Here is a 21518-nt window from a genome sequence, read left to right on the forward strand (position 1 = left end):
AGCTTCTTGCAGTATACTCTATGGAACTTCCTGTTGAGCCAGCACTCCCAGTAAGGGGCTTTCTTCTTCAAATTCCTTTATCTAAAAACACTTTTCTGTGGCAACAGCAGTCTCACCAGGCATTGCTGACCTCAGGTAACTTGCTGAGGTGGGTGAGCTTGCTTTTGCAGGCATTCCTACTTCCTTCCTAGTGGCATTCTCCTCTGCATTAGGTCTTCTTCTCTTTCTTTCCTTCCCAGGGAGGTTATTTGGCTTCTCAAAGAAGGTGACTGTCATTATTGCTGAGTATCTTCAAGAAGCACGCTCTGCTGTGTGAGCCCCACCAGGGGTGTGCGTGTCCCATGGCTGGCATTATTAGCTTTCATTCCCTCTGGCTGGGAAGGGAGTGATCTCACCATTACAGCTCTCAGGCAATTGCAGTCTTTGGATTTTATTTTTCTTTTTGCTTTTTTTTTTCTTCCTTTCTTTTTCTTTTTTTTTTTTTTTTTTTTGTTGTTGTTTGTTTGTTTGTTTGAGACAGAGTCTCGCTCTGTCACCCAGGTTGGAATGCAGTGGAGCGATCTCGGCTCACTGCAGCCTCTGCCTCCTGGGTTCAAGCGATTCTCCTGCCTCAGCCACCTGAGTAGCTGGAACTACAGGTGCGTGCCACCACACCTGGCTAATTTTTGTAGTTTTAGTAGAGACAGGGTTTCACCATGTTGGCCAGGACGGTCTGGATCTCCTGACCTCGTAATCCGCCTGCCTCACCTCCCAAAGTGCTGGGATTACAGGTGTGAGCCACCGTGCCTGGCCTGGATTTTCTTTAATAGGAGCAGGAGACTCTGAAAGGCCTAAAACAATTAAAATATTTAAGACACAAAGAAATGGCCTTTATTAGCCAAATAAATAACATTTTGAGTTGCCTGTAGTGGTATGGTTTGGTAACCTCAGGTCAAAATACAAACTGAATTCACAATAGGGGTCAATATATGTCTCTTTACTTCCTGAGAAGAATTATTCTTAGAGTATCTACACATTTAAAAGCACAGTGAGAACGATTAAGATATATTAGGGATTAATGTGAAGAAGTTTCATAAATTACCTTATTTTGAAAGGTAGATTTGAAATGTCAACAAAAACTAAACTTTCCTAGGGGACATAATAGAAAGAAAAGATAAACAGCACTAGGGAAGAAGTTATTCAATAGTCGTCTAAACCAGGGGTCCCCAACCCCTGGGGCACAGATCAGTACTGGTTCATGGCCTGTGAGGAAAAAGGCTGCACAGCAGGGGGTGAGCAGCAGGTGAGGGAGCAAAGCTTCATCTGTATTGACAGCCACTCCCCGTCACTGGCATCTCACCACCTGAGCTCCAGCTCCTGTCAAATCAGTGGCAGCATTAGGTTCTCATAGGAGCAGGAACCTATGAGAGGGATCTAGCTGCACACTCCTTATGAGAATCGAATGCCTGATTCTACATTATGGTGACTGTATCATTGTTTCATTATATAATACAATGTAATAATCACAGAAATAAAGGGCACAATAAAGGTAATGCACTTGAATCATCCTGAAACCATCCCCCCACCCCTGGTCCGTGGAAAAATTGTCTTCCACAAAACCGTTCCCTCTTGTCAAAAAGGTTGGGACCCTCTAGTCTAAACCATGTGGTCAGAAGGTATTCCATATGTGGGGGATGGAAGATTAGAGGTTGGGAAGTGATTTAAGCAGCCTTTGCTCTCAGATGAGATTTATTTCAAATTGTTGTTATATGTGTATATATATATATATATATGTATATGATTTTAGTTTTATTGTTAAGTAGTTATAAACTGTCAGACTTCTAATTTAAGTTTTATAAGTCATAGCTTCAAACTTTCTTCTACGTCTAAAAATTGGAATATCACAGTCACTTCTCCTTCCTGTTGAGTAGGATTTTGCCACCTTGTTTTTTTTTGTTTTTGTTTTTGTTTTTTATACTTTAAGTTCTAGGGTACATGTGCACAACATGCAGGTTTGTTACATATGTATACATGTGCCATGTTGGTTTGCTGCACCCATTAACTCATCATTTACATTAGGTATTTCTCCTAATGCTACCCTTCCCCCACCCCACCACAGGCCCCGGTGTGTGATGTTCCCCTTCCTGTGTCCAAGTATTCTCATTGTTGAGTTCCCACCTATGAGTGAGAACATGCGGTGTTTGGTTTTCTGTCCTTGCTATAGTTTGCTCAGAGTGATGGTTTCCAGATTCATCCATGTCACTACAAAGGACATGAACTCATCCTTTTTTATGGCTGCATAGTATTCCATGGTGTATATGTGCCACATTTTCTTAATCCAGTCTATCATTGATGGACATTTGGGTTGGTTCCAAGTCTTTGTATTGTGAATAGTGCCACAATAAACTTACATGTGCATGTGTCTTTATAGTAGCATGGTTTATAATCCTTTGGGTATATACCCAGTAATGGGATCACTGGTTCAAATGGTATTTCTAGTTCTAGATCTTTGAGGAATCACCACACTGTCTTCCACAATGGTTGAACTAGTTTACAGTCCCACCAACAGTGTAAAAGCGTTCCTGTTTCTCCACATCCTCTCCAGCACCTGTTGTTTCCTGACTTTTTAATGATTGCCATTCTAACTGGTGTGAGATGGTATCTCATTGTGGCTTTGATTTGCATTTCTCTGATGACCAGTGGTGATGAGCATTTTTTCACGTGTCTGTTGGCTGCATAAATATCTTCTTTTGAAAAGTGTCTGTTCATATCCTTTGTCCACTTTTTGATGGGGCTGTTTGATTTTTTCTTGTAAATTTGTTTAAGTTCTTTGTAGATTGTGGATATTAGCCCTTTGTCAGATGGGTAGATTGCAAAAATTTTCTCCCATTCTGTAGGTTATCTGTTCACTCTGACGGTAGTTTCTTTTACTGTGCAGAAGCTCTTTAGTTTAATTAGATCCCATTTGTCTATTTTGGCTTTTGTTGCCATTGCTTTTGGTGTTTTACTCATAAAGTCTTTGCCCATGCCTATGTCCTGAATGGTATTGCCTAAGTTTTCTTCTAGGGTTTTTATGGTTTTAGGTCTAACATTTAAGTCTTTAATCCATCTTGAATTAAATTTTGTAAAAGGTGTAAGGAAGGGATCCAGTTTCAGCTTTCTACATATGGCTAGCCAGTTTTCCCAGCACCATTTATTAAATAGGGAATCCTTTCCCCGTTTCTTGTTTTTGCCACATTTGTCAAAGATCAGATGGTTGTAAATGTGTGGTGTTATTTCTGAGCCTCTGTTCTGTTCCATTGCTCTATCTCTCTGTTTTGGTACCAGTACCATGCTGTTTTGATTACTGTAGCCTTGTAGTATACTTTGAAGTCAGGTAGCGTGATGCCTCCAGCTTTGTTCTTTTTGCTTAGGGTTGTCTTGGCAATACGGGCTCTTTTTTGGTTCCATATGAACTTTAAAGTAGTTTTTTCCAATTCTGTGAAGAAAGTCATTGGTAGCTTGATGGGGATGGCATTGAATCTGTAAATTACCTTGGGCAGTATGGCCATTTTCATGATATTGATTATTCCTATCCATGAACATGGAATGTTCTTCCATTTGTTTGTGTCCTCTTTTATTTCCTTGAGCAGTGGTTTGTAGTTCTCCTTGAAGAGGTCCTTCACATCCCTTATAAGTTGGATTCCTAGGTATTTTATTCTCTTTGTAGCAATTGTTAATGGGAGTTCACTCATGATTTGGCTCTCTGTTTGTTTGTTATTGGTGTATAAGAATGCTTGTGATTTTTTCACATTGATTTTGTATCCTGAGGCTTTGCTGAAATTGCTTATCAGCTTAAGGAGATTTTTGGCTGAGATGATGGGGTTTTCTAAATATACAATCATGTCGTCTGCAAACAGGGACACTTTGACTTCCTCTTTTCCTAATTGAATATCCTTTATTTATTTCCCTTGCCTGATTGCCCTGGCCAGAACTTCCAACAATATGTTAAATAGGAGTGATGACAGAGGGCATCCCTGTCTCGTGCCAGTTTGCAAAGGGAACCCTTCCAGTTACTGCCCATTCAGTATGATACTGGCTTTGGGTTTGTCATAAATAGCTCTCATTATTTTGAGATACGTTCCATCAATACCTAGTTTATTGAGAGTTTTTAGCACGAAGGGCTGTTGAATTTTGTTGAAGGCCTTTTCTGCATCTATTGAGATAATCATGTGGTTTTTGTCTTTGGTTCTGTTTATGTGATGGATTACGTTTATCAATTTGTGTATGTTGAACCAGCCTTGCATCCCAGGGATGAAGCCCATTTGATCATGGTGGATAAGCTCTTTGATGTGCTGCTGGATTAGGTTTGCCAGTATTTTATTGAGGATTTTCGCATCGATGTTCATCAGGGCTATTGGTCTAAAATTGTCCTTTTTTGTTGTGTCTCTGCCAGGCTTTGGTATCAGGATGATGCTGGCCTCATCAAATGAGTTAGGGTGGATTCCCTCTTTTTCTATTGATTGGAGTAGTTTCATAAGGAATGGTACCAGCTCCTCTCTGTACCTCTGGTAGAATTCGGCTGTGAATCCATCTGGTCCTGGACTTTTTTGGTTTGTAGGCTATTAATTGTTGCCTCAATTTCAGTGCCTGCTATTGGTCTATTCAGTGATTCAGCTTCTTCCTGGTTTAGTCTTGGGAGGGTGTAGGTGTCCAGGAATTTATCCATTTCTTCTAGATTTTCTAGTTTATTTGCATAGAGGTGTTTATAGTATTCTCTGATGGTAGTTTGTATTTCTGTGGGATCAGTGGTGATATCCCCTTTATCATTTTTTATTGTGTCTAGTCTATTCTTCTCTCTTTTCTTCTTTACTAGTCTTGCTAGTGGTCTATCAATTTTGTTGATCTTTTCAGAAAACCAGCTCCTGGATTCATTGATTTTTTTGAAGGGTTTTTTGTGTTTCTATCTCCTTGACTTCTGCTCTGATCTTAGTTATTTCTTGCCTTCTGATAGCTTTTGAATTTCTTTGCTCTTGCTTCTCTAGTTCTTTTCATTATCTTAGGATGTCGATTTTAGATCTTTCCTGCTTTCTCTTGTGGGCATTTATTGCTATAAATTTCCCTCTACACACTGATTTAAATATGTCTCAGAGATTCTGGCACATTGTGTCTTTGTTCTCATTGGTTTCAAAGAACATCTTTATTTCTCCCTTCATTTCGTGATTTACCCAGTAGTCATTGAGGAGCAGGTTGTTCAGTTTCCATGTAGTTGAGCGGTTTTGAGTGAGTTTCTTAATCCTGAGTTCTAATTTGATTGCACTGTGGTCTGAGAGACAGTTTGTTGTGATTTCTGTTCTTTTACATTTGCTGAGGAGTGCTTTACTTCCAATTATGTGGTCAATTTTGGAATAAGTGTGATGTGGTGCTGAGAATGTGTGTTCTGTTGATTTGGGGTGGAGAGTTCTGTAGATGTCTATTAGTTCTGCTTGGTGCAGAGCTAAGTTCAAGTCCTGGATATCCTTGTTAACTTTCTGTCTTGTTGATCTAATATTGACAATGGGTTGTTAAAGGCTCCCATTATTATTGTGTGGGAGTCTAAGTCTCTTTGTAGGTCTCTAAGGACTTGCTTTATGAATCTAGGTGCTCTTGTAGTGGGTGCATATGTATTTAGGATAGTTAGCTCTTCTTGTTGAATTGATCCCTTTACCATTATGTAATGGCCTTCTTTGTCTCTTTTCATCTTTGTTGGTTTAAAGTCTGTTTTATGAGAGACAAGGATTGCAACCGCTGCTTTTTTTTGTTTTCCATTTGCTTGGTAGGTCTTCCTCCATCTCTTTATTTTGAGCCTACATGTGTCTCTGCATGTGAGATGGGTCTCCTGAATACAGCACACTGATGGGTCTTGACTCTTTATCCAGTTTGCCAGTCTGTGTCTTTTAATTGGGGCATTTAGCCCATTTACATTTAAGGTTAATATTGTCATGTGTGAATTTGATCCTGTCATTATGCTGTTAGCTGGTTATTTTGCCCATTAGTTGATGCAGTTTCTTCCTAGCATTGACGGTCTTTACAATTTGTCATGTTTTAGCAGTGGCTGGTACTGGTTCTTCCTTTCCATGTTTAGTGCTTCCTTCATCAGCTCTTGTAAGGCAGGCCTGGTGGTGACAAAATCTCTCAGCATTTCCTTGTCTATAAAGGATTTCATTTCTCCTTCATTTATGAAGCTTAGTTTGGCTGGATGTGAAATTCTGGGTTGAAAATTCTTTTCTTTAAGAATGTTGAATATTGACCCCCACTCTCTTCTGGCTTTTACAGTTTCTGCAGAGAGATCCACTGTTAGTCTGATGGGCTTCCCTTTGTGGGTAACCCGACCTTTCTCTCTGGCTGCCCTTAGAATTTTTTCCTTCATTTCAACCTTGGTGAATCTGACAATTATGTGTCTTGGGGTTGCTTTTCTTGAGGAGTATCTTTATGGTGTTCTCTGTATTTCCTGAATTTGAATGTTGGCCTGCCTTGCTCGGTTGGGGAAGTTCTCCTGGATATCCTGAAGAGTGTTTTCCAACTTGGTTCCCCTCTCCCTGTCACTTTCAGGTACACCAATCAAACGTAGATTTGGTCTTGTCACATAGTCCCATATTTCTTGGAGGCTTTGTTCATTTCTTTTTACTCTTTTTTTCTCTAAACTTCTCTTCTCACTTCATTTCCTTAATTTGTTCTTCAATCACTGACACCCTTTCTTCCAGTTGATTGAATCGGCTGTTGAAGCTTGTGCATGCATCACGTAGTTTTCGTGCCATGGTTTTCAGCTCTTTCAGGTCATTTAAGGACTTCTCTACACTGGTTATTCTAGTTAGACATTCGTCTAATATTTTTTCAAGGTTTTTAGCTTCCTTGCGATGGGTTTGAACATCCTCTGTTAGCCCGGAGAAGTTTGTTAATACCAACTTTCTGAAGCCTACTTCTTTCAGCTCATCAAAGTCATTCTCCGTCCTGCTTTGTTCTGTTGCTGGTGAGGAGCTGAATCCTTTGGAGAAGAAGGGGTGCTCTGGTTTTTAGAATTTTCAGCTTTTCTGCTCTGGTTTCTCCCCATCTTTGTGGTTTTATCTACCTTTGGTCTTTGATGATGGTGACCTACAGATGGAGTTTTGGTGTGGATGCCCTTTTTGTTGACGTTGATACAGTTACTTTCTGTTTGTTAGTTTTCCTTCTAACAGTCAGGTCTCTCAGCTGCAGGTCTGTTGGAATTTGTTGGAGGTCACTCCAGACCCTGTTTGCCTGGGTATCACCAGCAGCGGCTGCAGAACAGCAAATACTGCAGAACAGCAAATATTGCTGCCTGATCCTTCCTCTGGAAGCTTTGTCTCAGAGGGGTACCTGGCTGTATGAGGTGTCAGTCGGCCCCTACTGGGAGGTGTCTCCAAGTTAGTCTACATGGGGGTCAGGGACCCACTTGAGGAGGTGGCGTGTCCATTCTCAGAGCTCAGACAACGTGCTGGGAGAACCACTGCTCTCTTCAGAGCTGTCAGACAGGGATGTTTAAGTCTGCAGAAGTTTCTGCCGCCTTGCAGTTCCATCTCGGACTAGCAGTGAGCAAGGCTCTGTGGGCACTGGATCCATTGAGCCAAGCATGGGATATAATCTCCTGGTGTGCTATTTGCTAAGACCGTTGGAAAAGTGCAATATTTGGGCAGGAGTACCCCGATTTTCCTGGTACAGTCTGTCATGGCTTCCCTTGGCTAGGAAAGGGAAATCCCCCAACCCCTTGCACTTCCTCGGTGATGCGATGCCCCGCTCTGCTTCAGCTCACCCTCCATGGGCTGCACCCACTGTCCAACCAGTTCCAATGAGATGAACCAGGTACCTCAGTTGGAAATGCAGAAATCACCTGTCTTCTGCGTCAATCACGTTGGGAGCTGCAGGCCAGAACTGTTCCTATTCGGCCATCTTGGACATACTCTGTTGTTTTTTTTGTTTTGTTTTTTTGTTTTGAGGCAGGGTTGCATCTGTTGTCCAGGATGGAGTGCAGTGGCATGATCGTGGCTCACTGCAACCTCCACCTCTTGGGGTCTAGTGATCCTCTCACCTCAGCCTCCTGAGAAACTGGGACTATAGGCACACATCACCATGCCCAGCTAATTTCTGTATTATTATTATTTTTAAATAGACATGAGGTCTTACCATGTTTCCCAGGCTGGTCTCAAACTCCTGAGCTCAATGACCTGGCTGCGTTGGTCTCCCAAAGGGCTTGGATTATAGGCCTAAGCCACTGCAACCAGCTTTGCCATAATTTTTATGACTTAACATCACGATGAGCTTTATTTTTTGATAAGTTTCTTGTCTCATCATTGGTATGGAATATTTTATATGGATTATAGGTCAAGAAAAATGATAATTTTCCTGTAGTCTGAATTTTATTTTTCTTATTAAGATGAAAATGTACTTTTTAAATAACTACAGTATTTTAATGACATTACAATACATTTTTTACTTATTTGTTCATTAATTTGATAAATATTATTGGGGGCCTACTTTACATCAGAGCCCTTCTAGGTGGTGGGGCAGAAATAGAAATGTATTAAGGTAAAGACTGATTCATTTTCTGAGTGTCTATATGAATCTAACAAAAATATAAACAAGCATGCTTGAATAATAACAAAAATATCAAACAAAGTAATAGACAAAACAACTCCCCATGTCTTCTTAACTCTCAGAAGCCATCTGGATTTCTCACCTTATTGGATGAAGAAAGTCAAATGATTTGGTCAGTGGAATCAAATTTTCCAAAAAAGCTACAAAGTCTCCTAGAATCCTCAAACACAAATGCGGTGTACTCCCCCATGAAGGATGGGAATGGGAATGTTGCCCTCAAAGACCACGGTACAGCCTTCACCATCATGCACTACGCAGGAAGGGTAAGTGGCCAGAACTGCGTAATTTTTCATGTGCACTAATGATCAAAGGTCCTTGGGACAAGCTCTAGAGTTATTGATATTTTAAGGTGTGTTATTTGGATAAATGGAAGCTGGATGAACAACCCACAACATGTACTTTTCTAAGTGATTTTCTTTTAGCCTGATGAGGAATTAACATCTTCGGAATGATGACGCACACTGTGTGGGCCTTCTCATAATGTTTCTAGAATTATAACTTTATATGAGCAAAGGATCCCTGGGTTTAATACAAAGAGCTCTGCTATAAACCTTGGAATATTATTCATAATACAGATGAACATTGGACATCTGAGTTTTCTTGCCTTGAATATAGTTTTTAGTATTAAAGTATTTTTTATTAAAGCATGTCAACTTAAGGAAGAAAGAAAGCCACTCTCTCAGATCTTTCCCAATTCTCTAACCAGGTTTGTAAAACATGCTTCTTAATTCAACACCTTCAAGAACTTCCTCTTACTTGTATAAAAATGATCATTCTCCTTAGTCCGGGCTAATATCAGGTTTCTCCAAGCTGATCATTATTTTTTTCCATATCTTAACCTGTCAGAACTCCCCTGTGCAAGATCTCTGTTCAGGTTATTTTTCTCATCCACTCAGTGTTTCTGCATTTTCAGCCTCCCTTAAACTCCATTACATTAAGCTTGATGTATCCTCCTTGTCTTCTTAACAAGATCAAATTTTATCCAACTTTCAGTATTAAATCCATGTTTGTTTATCCTCAGTCCAAATCCCAGCTGTAGTTAGTGTCTTCCACTTTTGCATGTACAGCTCTCTGTCTCCTACTCTTAACTCCTTTGACCCCACTTAGTACAGATGGCGTGCTAGAGGGTAAAATCTCTCACCGCTGTCTTACAGTGTATTTCAGTTCATTTCGACCAGTGTTTCTAGACTCTGCCTTATGACAAAGAAGGAGCATTCGAGAGTCAAAGATGAGCGAAGCCTATTCCTTGCCTTCAAATATCTCAGCTTCGAATAGGGAAAGGCAAATGAACAAATATTAATATGAATAATGTATTACATTGATATAATAATATCAACAAATGTATATATTACGATAGGGAAGGAAGCAATGCGTGGCTTAAAAAATGTGTAGATGCTTTCCAAACACAGACCTTCAAGGGTGATTGAGAGCTCACTAATTATAAAAGAGAGGGGGGACATTCTTGTAAAGACATAGAATTTTGATTCAGGATTCAGTTGTATAGGAGAGAATCCATTCTACCTATTTAAGTAGGAAATAATACAGTTTGAGAAAATAATCATTGGGAGACTCCAAATTGAACTTTCAGGAATGACATTAAAAGCACACCGCAGAAAAGAGTTACTAAGACAGTTACAGCCTTATCTTAGATCAGGAAGCCTCTAGCCAAATTAAGAAGCTGCTGCTACAGCTACTGCTACTGCTCCCACCTGCACAAGTAGCGTGTACAAACCCTAGCACTCAACATCAAAGGAGTGAGGGACTAGACCTGGAGATTCCCACTGCAAGGGAAAATCATCTTCACGGAGGCTCACCAGCTAACACAGCAGAAGCAGCAGCAGTGTGGTTTTCACTGCATCTACTTCTGAGTCTTGTGCCATCACAACAGACTGGTGGAAGCTAAAGAGCAACTGGATCCCAGTGCAAGGCTATGTGGAAGGCAGGCTTCTCCTTTTCAGCCTCGGCGGTACAGGCAGCAACCAGGATGGATGGGCGATGCCATTCCAACACAGCACCTACCTAGTATTTGGGAAGTTGTGTCAGAAGTTCAGTGCAGGGTAGAAAGGGCGGTAGGTGACATGTCTAAAAAGATTGGGTGGGGCCAAATCATGAGTAAATATGCATGTACAACCAAGGGCTTTTTCCTCTTAACACTGTTAACTCACGAAGTATTTTTAGACAAAGTAGGAAGATGAAGCAATAAAAACAAAAAAGCAGAGGGCCTGATACAGGAGATATTGGTATCATAGAAACCAAGAGAAATGAAGAAAAGGGGTCAATAGGAAATGTACCTGGGTGATATGGTAGTTAGGCTAAAGAGGAGCTTTGAGAGGCATTAGAGTGGCAAGGCCTCAGAAGGCTGGGGTGGTGAGTGGCACGTCAGAAGGAAATCCATGGAGGATTTATATGTATATAAAATGTATATGTATATGTATATGTATGTATACTATATACATATCAAACATATTTATATATACAAATATAAATATATGTATATATTTGTATATTATATATACAAATATATATGTATATATGTATATATTATATATACAAATATATGTATATATGTATATATTATATATACAAATATATGTATATATGTATATATTATGTATATATGTATATATTATGTATATATGTATATATTATATATACAAATATATATGTATATATTATATATACAAATATATATGTATATATGTATATATTATATATACAAATATATATGTATATATGTATATATTATATATACAAATATATGTATATATGTATATATTATATGTACAAATATATATGTATATATTATATATACAAATATATGTATATATTATATATTATATATACAAATATACATATATGTATATATTATATATTATGTATACAAATATACATATATGTATATATTTATATATTATGTATACAAATATACATATATGTATATATTTATATATTATATATACAAATATAAACATATGTATATATTTATGTTATATATACAAATATAAACATATGTATATATGTTATATATACGATATAAACATATGTATATATTTATGTTATATATACGATATAAACATATGTATATATTTATGTTATATATACGATATAAACATATGTATATATTTATGTTATATATACGATATAAACATATGTATATATTTATGTTATATATACGATATAAACATATGTATATATTTATGTTATATATACGGTATAAACATATGTATATATTTATGTTATATATACGATATAAACATATGTATATATTTATAAATTGTATATACACATATAAACATGTATATATTTCTATATTATATATACACATATAAACATGTATATATTTATATATTATATATACGCATATAAACATGTATATATTTATATATTATATATACACATAAACATGTATATATTTATATATTATATATACACATATAAACATGTATATATTTATATATTATATATACGCATATAAACATATGTATATATTTATATATTATATATACGCATATAAACATGTATATATTTATATATTATATATACGCATATAAACATGTATATATTTATATATTATATATAGGCATATAAACATGTATATATTTATATATTATATATAGGCATATAAACCTATGTATATATTTATATATTATATATATGCATATAAACCTATGTATATATTTATATTATATATATGCATATAAACCTATGTATATATTATATATTATATATACACCATGTAAACATATGTATATATTCATATATTATACTCAATATATAAACATATGTATATATTTATTATACTCAATATATAAACATATGTATATAATTATTTATTATATATACACATGTAAATATATGTATACATTTATATATTATATACACATGTAAATATATGTATATATTTATATATTATATATACACGTAAATATATGTATATATTTATATATTTTATATACACATCTAAATATATGTATATATTTATATATTAATTTACACATGTAAGTATATGTTTATATGTATATATTATATATACACATGTAAATATGTTTATATATTGTATATACATATAACAATATATAAATTTATGTATGTTTATATATTATATATACAAATATAAATTTATGTATATATTTATATATTCTATATACGAATATAAATTTATGTATATATTTATATATTATAATACAAATATAAATATATGTATATATTTATAATTATATATACAATATAAATATATGTACATATTTATTATATATACAAATACATGTATATATTTATATATACAAATATAAATGTATATATTTATATATACAAATATATAGACAAATATATAGACAAATATATGTATATATTTATATAGACAAATATTTATACAGATATATGTATATATTTATATAGACAAATATATATACAGATATATGTATATATTTTTATAGACATATATACATATGTATGTATATATGTATATAGACAAATATATATGCAGATGTATATATGTATATAGACAAATATATATACAGATGTATGTATATATTTATATAGACAAATATATATACAGATGTATGTATATATTTATATAGACAAATATATATACAGATGTATGTATATATTTATATAGACAAATATATATACAGATATATGTATATATTTATATAGACAAATATACATATATACACATATATGTATATATATTTATATATACAAATATACACATATATTTATATATACAAATATACATGTATATATACACAAATATATGTATATATATACAAATATATGTATATATTTATATGTACAAATATACACGTGTATATTTATATGTACAAGTACACGTGTATATGTATATATACAAATATGTATATATACAAATACACGTGTATATGTATATAAACAAATAGACGTGTATATGTATATATACAAATATGTTTTATGTACATATTATATGCATATTCTACATTTTTATACATATATTTATATTTTATATTTGCATTTATTAGATATTTTTATATTCAATAAATATAAAATTTAATAAATTTTATTAAATACTTATATATTTAATCAATACATATATAAGTATAAAATATATAAATACAAAATATGAATATATGTATATAAATATATACTATATATTTCTATATGTATATATTTCTATATGTATATATAGAAATATTATAATATATACAATGCCTATGTATATATTTATATTTATATATAAATTCTCATATATTTATTTAAATATAAATTTATATACATAAACTATAAAAATATATACATTTTAAATATTAAATATAGTTCATGTTCTTTGAATTTGAGAGATTCCACTATTACAAATTCTTTAGGAAAACAGCAATCTTAGACTTGTATTTCAATTTTTCAGGCTATATTTTCTTCATAGTTAATATTTGTTGAATTCATAGGGAGTATTTTACAATTTACAATGAGGTATGATGATTTCAGGAAATCACTTTTCCTAAGGTTTTATGGAAGTGACTGTAAGCAGATATGTACTTGATGTGCCTTCTGAGTCTGTTTGTACTCTGTATTGGAGATGCACTAGATGTTCAATAAATGCTAATTGCATTAAAGTCAGTGGAAATGTGCTTTGGAATAATAGTTTTTAAATCATTTTATGTTCAGTTTAAAAAATTGTTGTACATTCACTTAAAATTTCCATTTTTAGTTTCAAATATTTTTAGAAAATTTTTGGGAAATCAACTAAGTTTAAGTCAATGTAATCATTTTGCTGAATTCTGATAGAATAAAGCAAAACAGAGAAAACCAATCGATTAGTTGGTGCACAGCCTAAACCCCTGTGGAAACATGAATGTTCCTGTTAAATCACCTTTATTTTTTAAGCAAGATTTTTCTCATGGGAGTCAGTTTTGTGGTTTTATAAAAATCTTTTATTGTACTGAGATATACTAATGAGTCTTAGCCAAAAGACTCCCTGAGGACTTATTCACATGTTCAGTATAGATTATATGTAATTTGTGGCAATATGTCAAGCCATATGCCATTTGAATAATCAAATGTAGACACATACACTTAAATTTTGAGCTATTGCAGTTTCAAGAAAAGCAGCAACACATTCTGAATTTTATAAATCAAGACACGTAGAAAAAGTTAACTGATTTGAAATCAACATGCAAGGTCTAGTTTGGACAATAGGAGGAACATTGCTAAATAGCTCTCTGATAGTAAAGTTGGCCCCAAGCGAGAGCTCAATGGCTCTGGGGTTCTTGGCTTTGTTGCCACTGTTTTGGCCAGACTGATGGGGTAGAACGTATCTCCTTCATCACCACTTGCTCCTCCATGATGGGATTACCTGGTCTTTTTACTGGAAATTCATTACGTTTCATAGGAAGGATAATTATTACTCCTGGATGATATTGGCATCCAGCCCCACCTGGAGGGACTCACCTATCCTGAAAGCTCTGACCAGGAAGACCGGCCACGCTTCAGAGTCTTGTTTGGAACAGAGGCTCTGAGGTGCTTTTAGAAATGTTTAAGCAACATTATTTAAATTATAGCTGAAGATCTTTTCTAAACACATTTGAATTTTTCATTACTCACAGGAGCACAATATATTTTCCAATCACCATTACAGAAATATTTTAAAGTAAATGGGAAGAGGCTGTACATGAAATATTAACACAGTCTCATTAATGAGCATGAATCTGAATTAAAGAAGGCTTGTAGGGTTTTTTGGCTAGATATTTGTTTTAGCAAATATTAAATCATATATGGGATTATCACTTATAGGGGCTGCTCTTAAAAGTCTGATGATTTACATGATGGACAAGCATTAAATTCAGAATGTGTCTAATTTTATTGGCTATTAAAATTAAGAATCTTGAAAGAAGAAAGAATTATGGTTTGGTTAAAGACATTGGCTCTTAGGAAAGTTAAATTTCCATTAAGATGATTCTAAACTAACTCTAGTAAGAAATAGTATTTTTAAGTTCCTAAATTTTGATGTGAGATGAGCAAATAGATTAGGAGATAGTAAAACAACATTAAGTAATAAAAATTGCATTAATGAAAATGTAGGTCAAAAGTAATAGTTATACAATATATGACACCTACCTATATGAGCCTTGTTTGTTATCTGCTCATAGGATCTTTGTCTGAAAGTTGTTTTTTATGAAAATTTATATTAGCATGAAGTGAATCTCTTCGGATCTCAGATAAGCATCCCATTGTGATTGGCCTGAATGGTTTATAGGCAAGAAATTGGTGATGTGTTCTTACACCTAAGATGATGCATTCCTGTTTCAGCTCCTTCTCCCCAGAAATGCTTATGCATTATAATGGGCTGAACGGGAGCCCTCCGAAAATATTTCCAGGCCCCTATTCATGGAGACTGTGAATATTATCTTATTTGGAAAAAGGGTCTTCATTTATATAATTAAGTTACAGATCTTGAGATGAGGAGATGATTCTGGCTTATCTGGGTGGTCTCTACGTCCAGAACCTACTCTAAAAGTTAGGCAGAGAGAGATTTGAGAGAAAAGAAGGAGGCCATGTGACCACGGGGGTAGGTATTGAAGCAGCCAGGAGCCAAGGAACACCTGGAACTCCCAGAAGTTGGAAGAGGCAGGAAGGATCCACCCGTTGAGCCTCTGGTGGTGTGGGTGGGCTGGCCAGATTCCAGAGTGCTGGCCTCCAGTGGTGAGAGGGAACACTTTTCTCTTGTTTTGAGCCACCTAACTTGTTATTTGTTGCAGCCATCCTAGGAAACCATAAAGTATTTACTGGTTCATCTTGACAGATGATAAGAGTAGTAGTTTTATCAGATAACATTGTAGAATTTCCTTGCCACATTTGATTCGTTTTTAAGTGATTCCTACACTTCTCTAACCCAGGTTTTTGCACGTGGTTTTCCTTACCTGGAACATCCCTTTTCTTTGTCTTTCCAAATCTTATCCATCTTCCCTCAGATCAAGTTCTTGGCCTGATCTAAATTTCCTTGATCTCATTTTGCCCTACTCAATAATGATTCCTGAAGCTTGCATGACATTTTCCAGTTTACAAAGTACTTCTGTGACATTGTCACCACATTCTTGGATGTAAATATTACTATTTCCGTTTTCCAGGTAAATAAGCCTTGGTGAAGTTCAGTGATTCATCAAAGATTGTACAGCTGCATATTAATTTCCTAGGCCTGCCAAAACCAAGTACCGTAGACTGGGTGGCTTAAAACAACAGATTTATTTTTTCACAGTGCTGAAGGATAGAAGTTCAAAGTCAAGTGTTGGCAGGGTTGGTTACTTCTGGAGACTCTGAGGGAGAGGCTGTTCCAAGCCTCTCTCCCAGCTTGTGGTGGTAGCCAGCCATTGGCATTCCTGCCTTATAGACCCCAGTTCCTGGCTTGCAAACCTATCACCCCAATCTGTGCCTCCATCACGTGGCCCTGTCCCTCTGTGTGTTATCTCCTCTTCTCACAAAGATTTAATCCAGCCGGACCGCATCTTAATGTAGCTGATTTCATCTACAAAGACCCTATTGCCAAATAAGGTCATATTCTGTTGATCTGGGTGGACATGAATTTTAGGGTACACTATGCAAGCCACTACAGGCTAGCAGTGACAACACTGTGTCTTGTTTTCCCCAAGTTCACTGTGCTTTTCTCTATTCACCACATCGTGGGGTGACATTCCTAATGTGTTTATTGTCTGTACTCATAGAATTCATGTGGCATAGTGGAAGGAGGGTGGAAAGGGCAGGATCCCTGCCTGGGGCCCAGCTGGCCAGGGTTTGATTTCCAGCTCCATTACTCTGTGCCTTTGAGGAGGATAAGGACCCTCAGTTGCCACACCATGATATTTATCATTAAAGAAAATATAATTATGAACCTCATAAATTTGTCCTGAAGCTTAAGTACAGGACAAGCAATAAATGCAGGTCCAATTCTTTTTACTCATTTTTTCAAGTATGTGAGTCATCTATTTCCCCAACAATGGCTGAAGGTCTTCAGTGCAGGAATACAACAGTACTTCGTAACATTTTGAACTCATCAGTCACAGATATTGAAGACCAGAAAATATTGCAGGGGTTATCGAGTCAACTTTTGCCATATATTCAGAGGAGAATATTGGTGGCCCCATTGAGTTGCTCAAATAAAGTAAGTGGTAAAGTGTCCTTGACTTGTTTAAGAAAAACAGAGTCAATTCTTTTATCTTATAAAAGTGCTCACATTATATAAAGTAATATTTTGAAAGTCATGTTAGAATGTGTATTTTTATATACATGCGGTTACTGGTATCACTTTAGTAGATGATAGGAAGGTACAACCACTCCCATTATATTACAGTATTTTCTGGCCCTTCTTATGACACTTGAAAGACTTCAGTGGAAGATATGTGCAGAAAATTGAGATATTTCTCTAACTATAGTATTAAATTAAATATATAAACATATAATATAAAAAATATATAAAAATATAGTATAATATAACATTAAATTCTCTAAATATAGTATTAAATACAGAAAATTGAGTTATTTCTCAACTACAATATTAAAAGAGAAAACAGAAAACAAAATGTTTTAGTTTATGTTAATGTAACATTTTGTTTTTCACAGAATATTTGGGATGCTTTTTGATGAGTAGCTCCCTTTGAAGGGAATTTTGTAAAAAAAATATATATTCTTTACCATTTAGTTTTATAACTAATACTTTAATCAGGCATACAGATGTGTGAAATGTTACTGCACATTTTAAAAGATCCTTTCCATATGATTTCCCCTTATAAAATTAAAACATTCTCTACAATTTATATACATATTTTGAGTTGTAATTTTATGATGGCATAAAAACTTACAGCCACCTTATCTAGTGTGCTTGCAAATACATCTTTCTGTGGTGGATTTTGATTGTATTTGTCAGGATTCCTTCGTTGTAGCTCTAAACCACAACCCTACAGATAAAATTGTAATCTCAGACACGTAGGCCCTGATCATTACTGTTCATGTCACTGATTTCCACAGGCCTTTACGGGAATCATATCACTAAAACGTTGTTGATGGAAATGACGTGAGGAAAAGAATGAAGTCACTGATTTGTAGCCCGTCTGTAAAATACGTAGATTTTTTTCTTCTGTTTAAAAATAGCGTATCTCTATCTTTGAATAAACTAAGTTTGAAATGTTCCTATTGTTTAGATTTATGCTGTTATGCAGGTCCCCGAGTAGAGATCTTTGTCTCATTGATGCTGCAGTCGATTCTAGATGATCTAGTGATGAAAGCCAACCTCTTTGCCTTTAAACATTTTTTCTTTTCTTTTTTTTTTTTTTTTTTGAGATGGAGTTTTGCTCTTGTTGCCCAGGCTGGAGTGCAAAGACACAATCTCGGCTCACTGCAACCTCCGCCTCCCAGGTTCAAGTGATTCTCCTGCCTCAGCTTCCCAAGTAGCTGGGATTATAGGCGTCCACCATCGTGCCCAGCTAATTTTTTGTATTTTTAGTAGAGACAGGGTTTCACCATGGTCTTGAACTCCTGACCTCAGGTGATCCACTCTCCTCGGCCTCCCACCTTAAACATTTTTATATAACATGCTTGCGGGATCTCTGTCTGTTGAGCTTCTCAGTTCCACCTGTGTCAGGAACACCTTTCATAACGTGTCCTTTACCTCCCTGGAGATTTGTGGGGGACACATTGTACCCAAGAAGACTCTGAGATTGAACTTTTAAATTAAAAAACAAAAAACATGAACTAATCAACAGGGCAGTTTTCATTTGTTTCTCTCCTTTTCTCCAGGCAGAATCCCCAGACATAACAATCAAATCAGTCTGGTCTAAGCCAAACTGATACTCTTAAAAGCTATTTGACAAAGGTATTTTGACCTGCACAGAAAGAAGTTAATTTACATCTGTATTTGTTCACCTCTTGAGCAGGCGTTTTGAAAAATAAAAAGTAGCTCTACTAGGCTCCTGGTGTTCCACTGCTGACACGAATTTCCCCTTTGGCAGTATTGTGTGGGAGGCATGATCCACCTTTTCTTACCTAGGTTTTGTTAAGACAAAATGTAATACCTCATTTAGAGAATCTTCTGCTTCTTCACATATTTAATATATTCTTTTATTTCATGAGCTGACAGAAAGTTATAAAACTTTAGATTTTTCAGAATATTGATAGTTTATGGCTAGTTGGTATATTTTTTCATAAAGGAATCAATGAGGCACATTCATAAATTTCAGCTGTGTCAATTTCAAGGGACTATCCATATACAGATTTCTAGGTACCTAGATGGGACTCTTAACAACATTACTATAGGTTCCTAATAACCTTCTTTGTTAATTAGTATTCATCAATTTAAAGTGAATCAGAAGGAAAGCAAAAAAAAAAAAAACTAGCGGATAGAATCACTTAATGGGAAAGTAAAAGAATAGAAGCTCTTGCTTATAAATATTGATGATATACAGACATCAGTTTACCACTACAGAAGAAATTGAGACTCTTTTCAGCAAACCTCAGATAGAAAGCTGAAACCAGGCAGGGAAAATAATTGGACACATTTATATTTGCTGCAAATGATCACTTATTTATTTTGCTAAAATCCAATCTTCACATGTATTCTGTGATATATTGAATTCAAGGGTTTATCTCAAAACTTTGCATTTTAAATTATCACCACTTCCAACACCAGAAAAGTGGTTTAATTAAAAATTTAATTCCAACCACTTATTTCCTAAGGATTATCTTTTGCATCATATAAATAACATGAGAAAGGGATTATAAATTTGATGGATGTATGAATTTACTTTCATTTTGTGAATATTGATGATGTTTCTCAGAGCAGGGAGCTTATCGACTCTCAAGATTCAGTTGCATATACACGATGATTCCCAGATTTCCACTCTATTTCTGCTGTGGGCTGCATATTGACTTTTTAATATCTCTATTAGTATAGCATCTTAAATTCAACAGAAGCAAAGTCAACTAAACTCCCTACCCATCTCCCACTCCCACTCTTTCTCTCTCAACTCACCTCAAAAAAGTAAAAAAGAAAATAAATAAAACTGATTTTTTGTATTTGTCCCCCCTTTCAATTAATGGCAAAACCAGACACCCAATTAATTACCAAGTACAAGCTACTGTCTTTCTTATTTAACTCTCAATCCAAATACTCCACTTCTTATCTCAGTACCCTGGTTCACATCACCCTCCTTGTTCTCTGGACTACTTCAGTAGTCCCTCAACACTAATTGATGGAATGAGTACTAATTATCATTAAAGAATAAAGGAATGAATGAATTTTGTTTTGATTTGATTTTTGAGATGAAGTCTCATTGTTGCCCAGGCTGGAGTGCAACGGCGTGATCTCGGCTCACTGAAACCTCTGCCTCCCAGATTCAAGCGATTCTTCAGCCTCAGCCTCCTGAGTAGCTGGAACCACAGGCGCCCACCACCACACCCGGCTGATTTTTGTAGTTTTAATAGGGATGGGGTTTCACCATATTGGCCAGGTTCGTCTCAAACTCCTGATCTCAGGTGATCCACCCGCCTTGGCCTCCCAAACTGTTAGTGAATGAATATTTTTACTTAAAGGAATATTAACTGCCTCTAATTCATTTAGTTTTTTTGTTTCTCTGATAACTCTCTTCAAAATTAAATGTGATTACTTTGATTTGATTTGTTAATAATAGACCTAAACTATTGGCACTGATGGATGCTCTACTTACCAATTGGGCATAAATGATACCTTTTAAACATTTCTGTCCCCAAGCTTATTTCTCATAGTTGAAGAATAAATTTTGCTTTCTCTCCTCAGAACCAGAACTTCCAAATTATTTTCACATTTTTGTTTTTCACCTACCTGGTAGTAGAACAGACACAATTCAGAAGATGTAATTGAGACTCCTTAATATTTTGGGCTTATATTGCTTTTTAAAATATATTTGGCAAGATTAGTT

At 35.2% G+C, this 21518-nt stretch overlaps 1 protein-coding gene across 4 annotated transcripts in view; it reads left to right on the top strand.

Moving 5' to 3' along the window:
- MYO16 (myosin XVI) overlaps positions 1-21518 on the top strand; it is a 711002-nt gene that overhangs the window by 513271 nt on the left and 176213 nt on the right. For all 4 annotated transcript variants that reach the window (XR_008538898.2, XM_054665553.2, XM_054665554.2 and 1 more), the window contains exon 23: positions 8670-8870. Coding sequence is in view for 3 of the 4 variants with exons in the window: in XM_054665553.2 (XP_054521528.2) it covers positions 8670-8870 (201 nt within the window). In the remaining variant the exon portion in view is untranslated. The remainder of the gene's footprint in view (positions 1-8669; positions 8871-21518) is intronic.

Source organism: Pan troglodytes, chromosome 14 (genome assembly GCF_028858775.2).
Source record: "Pan troglodytes isolate AG18354 chromosome 14, NHGRI_mPanTro3-v2.0_pri, whole genome shotgun sequence".
Lineage (NCBI taxonomy): Eukaryota > Metazoa > Chordata > Mammalia > Primates > Hominidae > Pan > Pan troglodytes.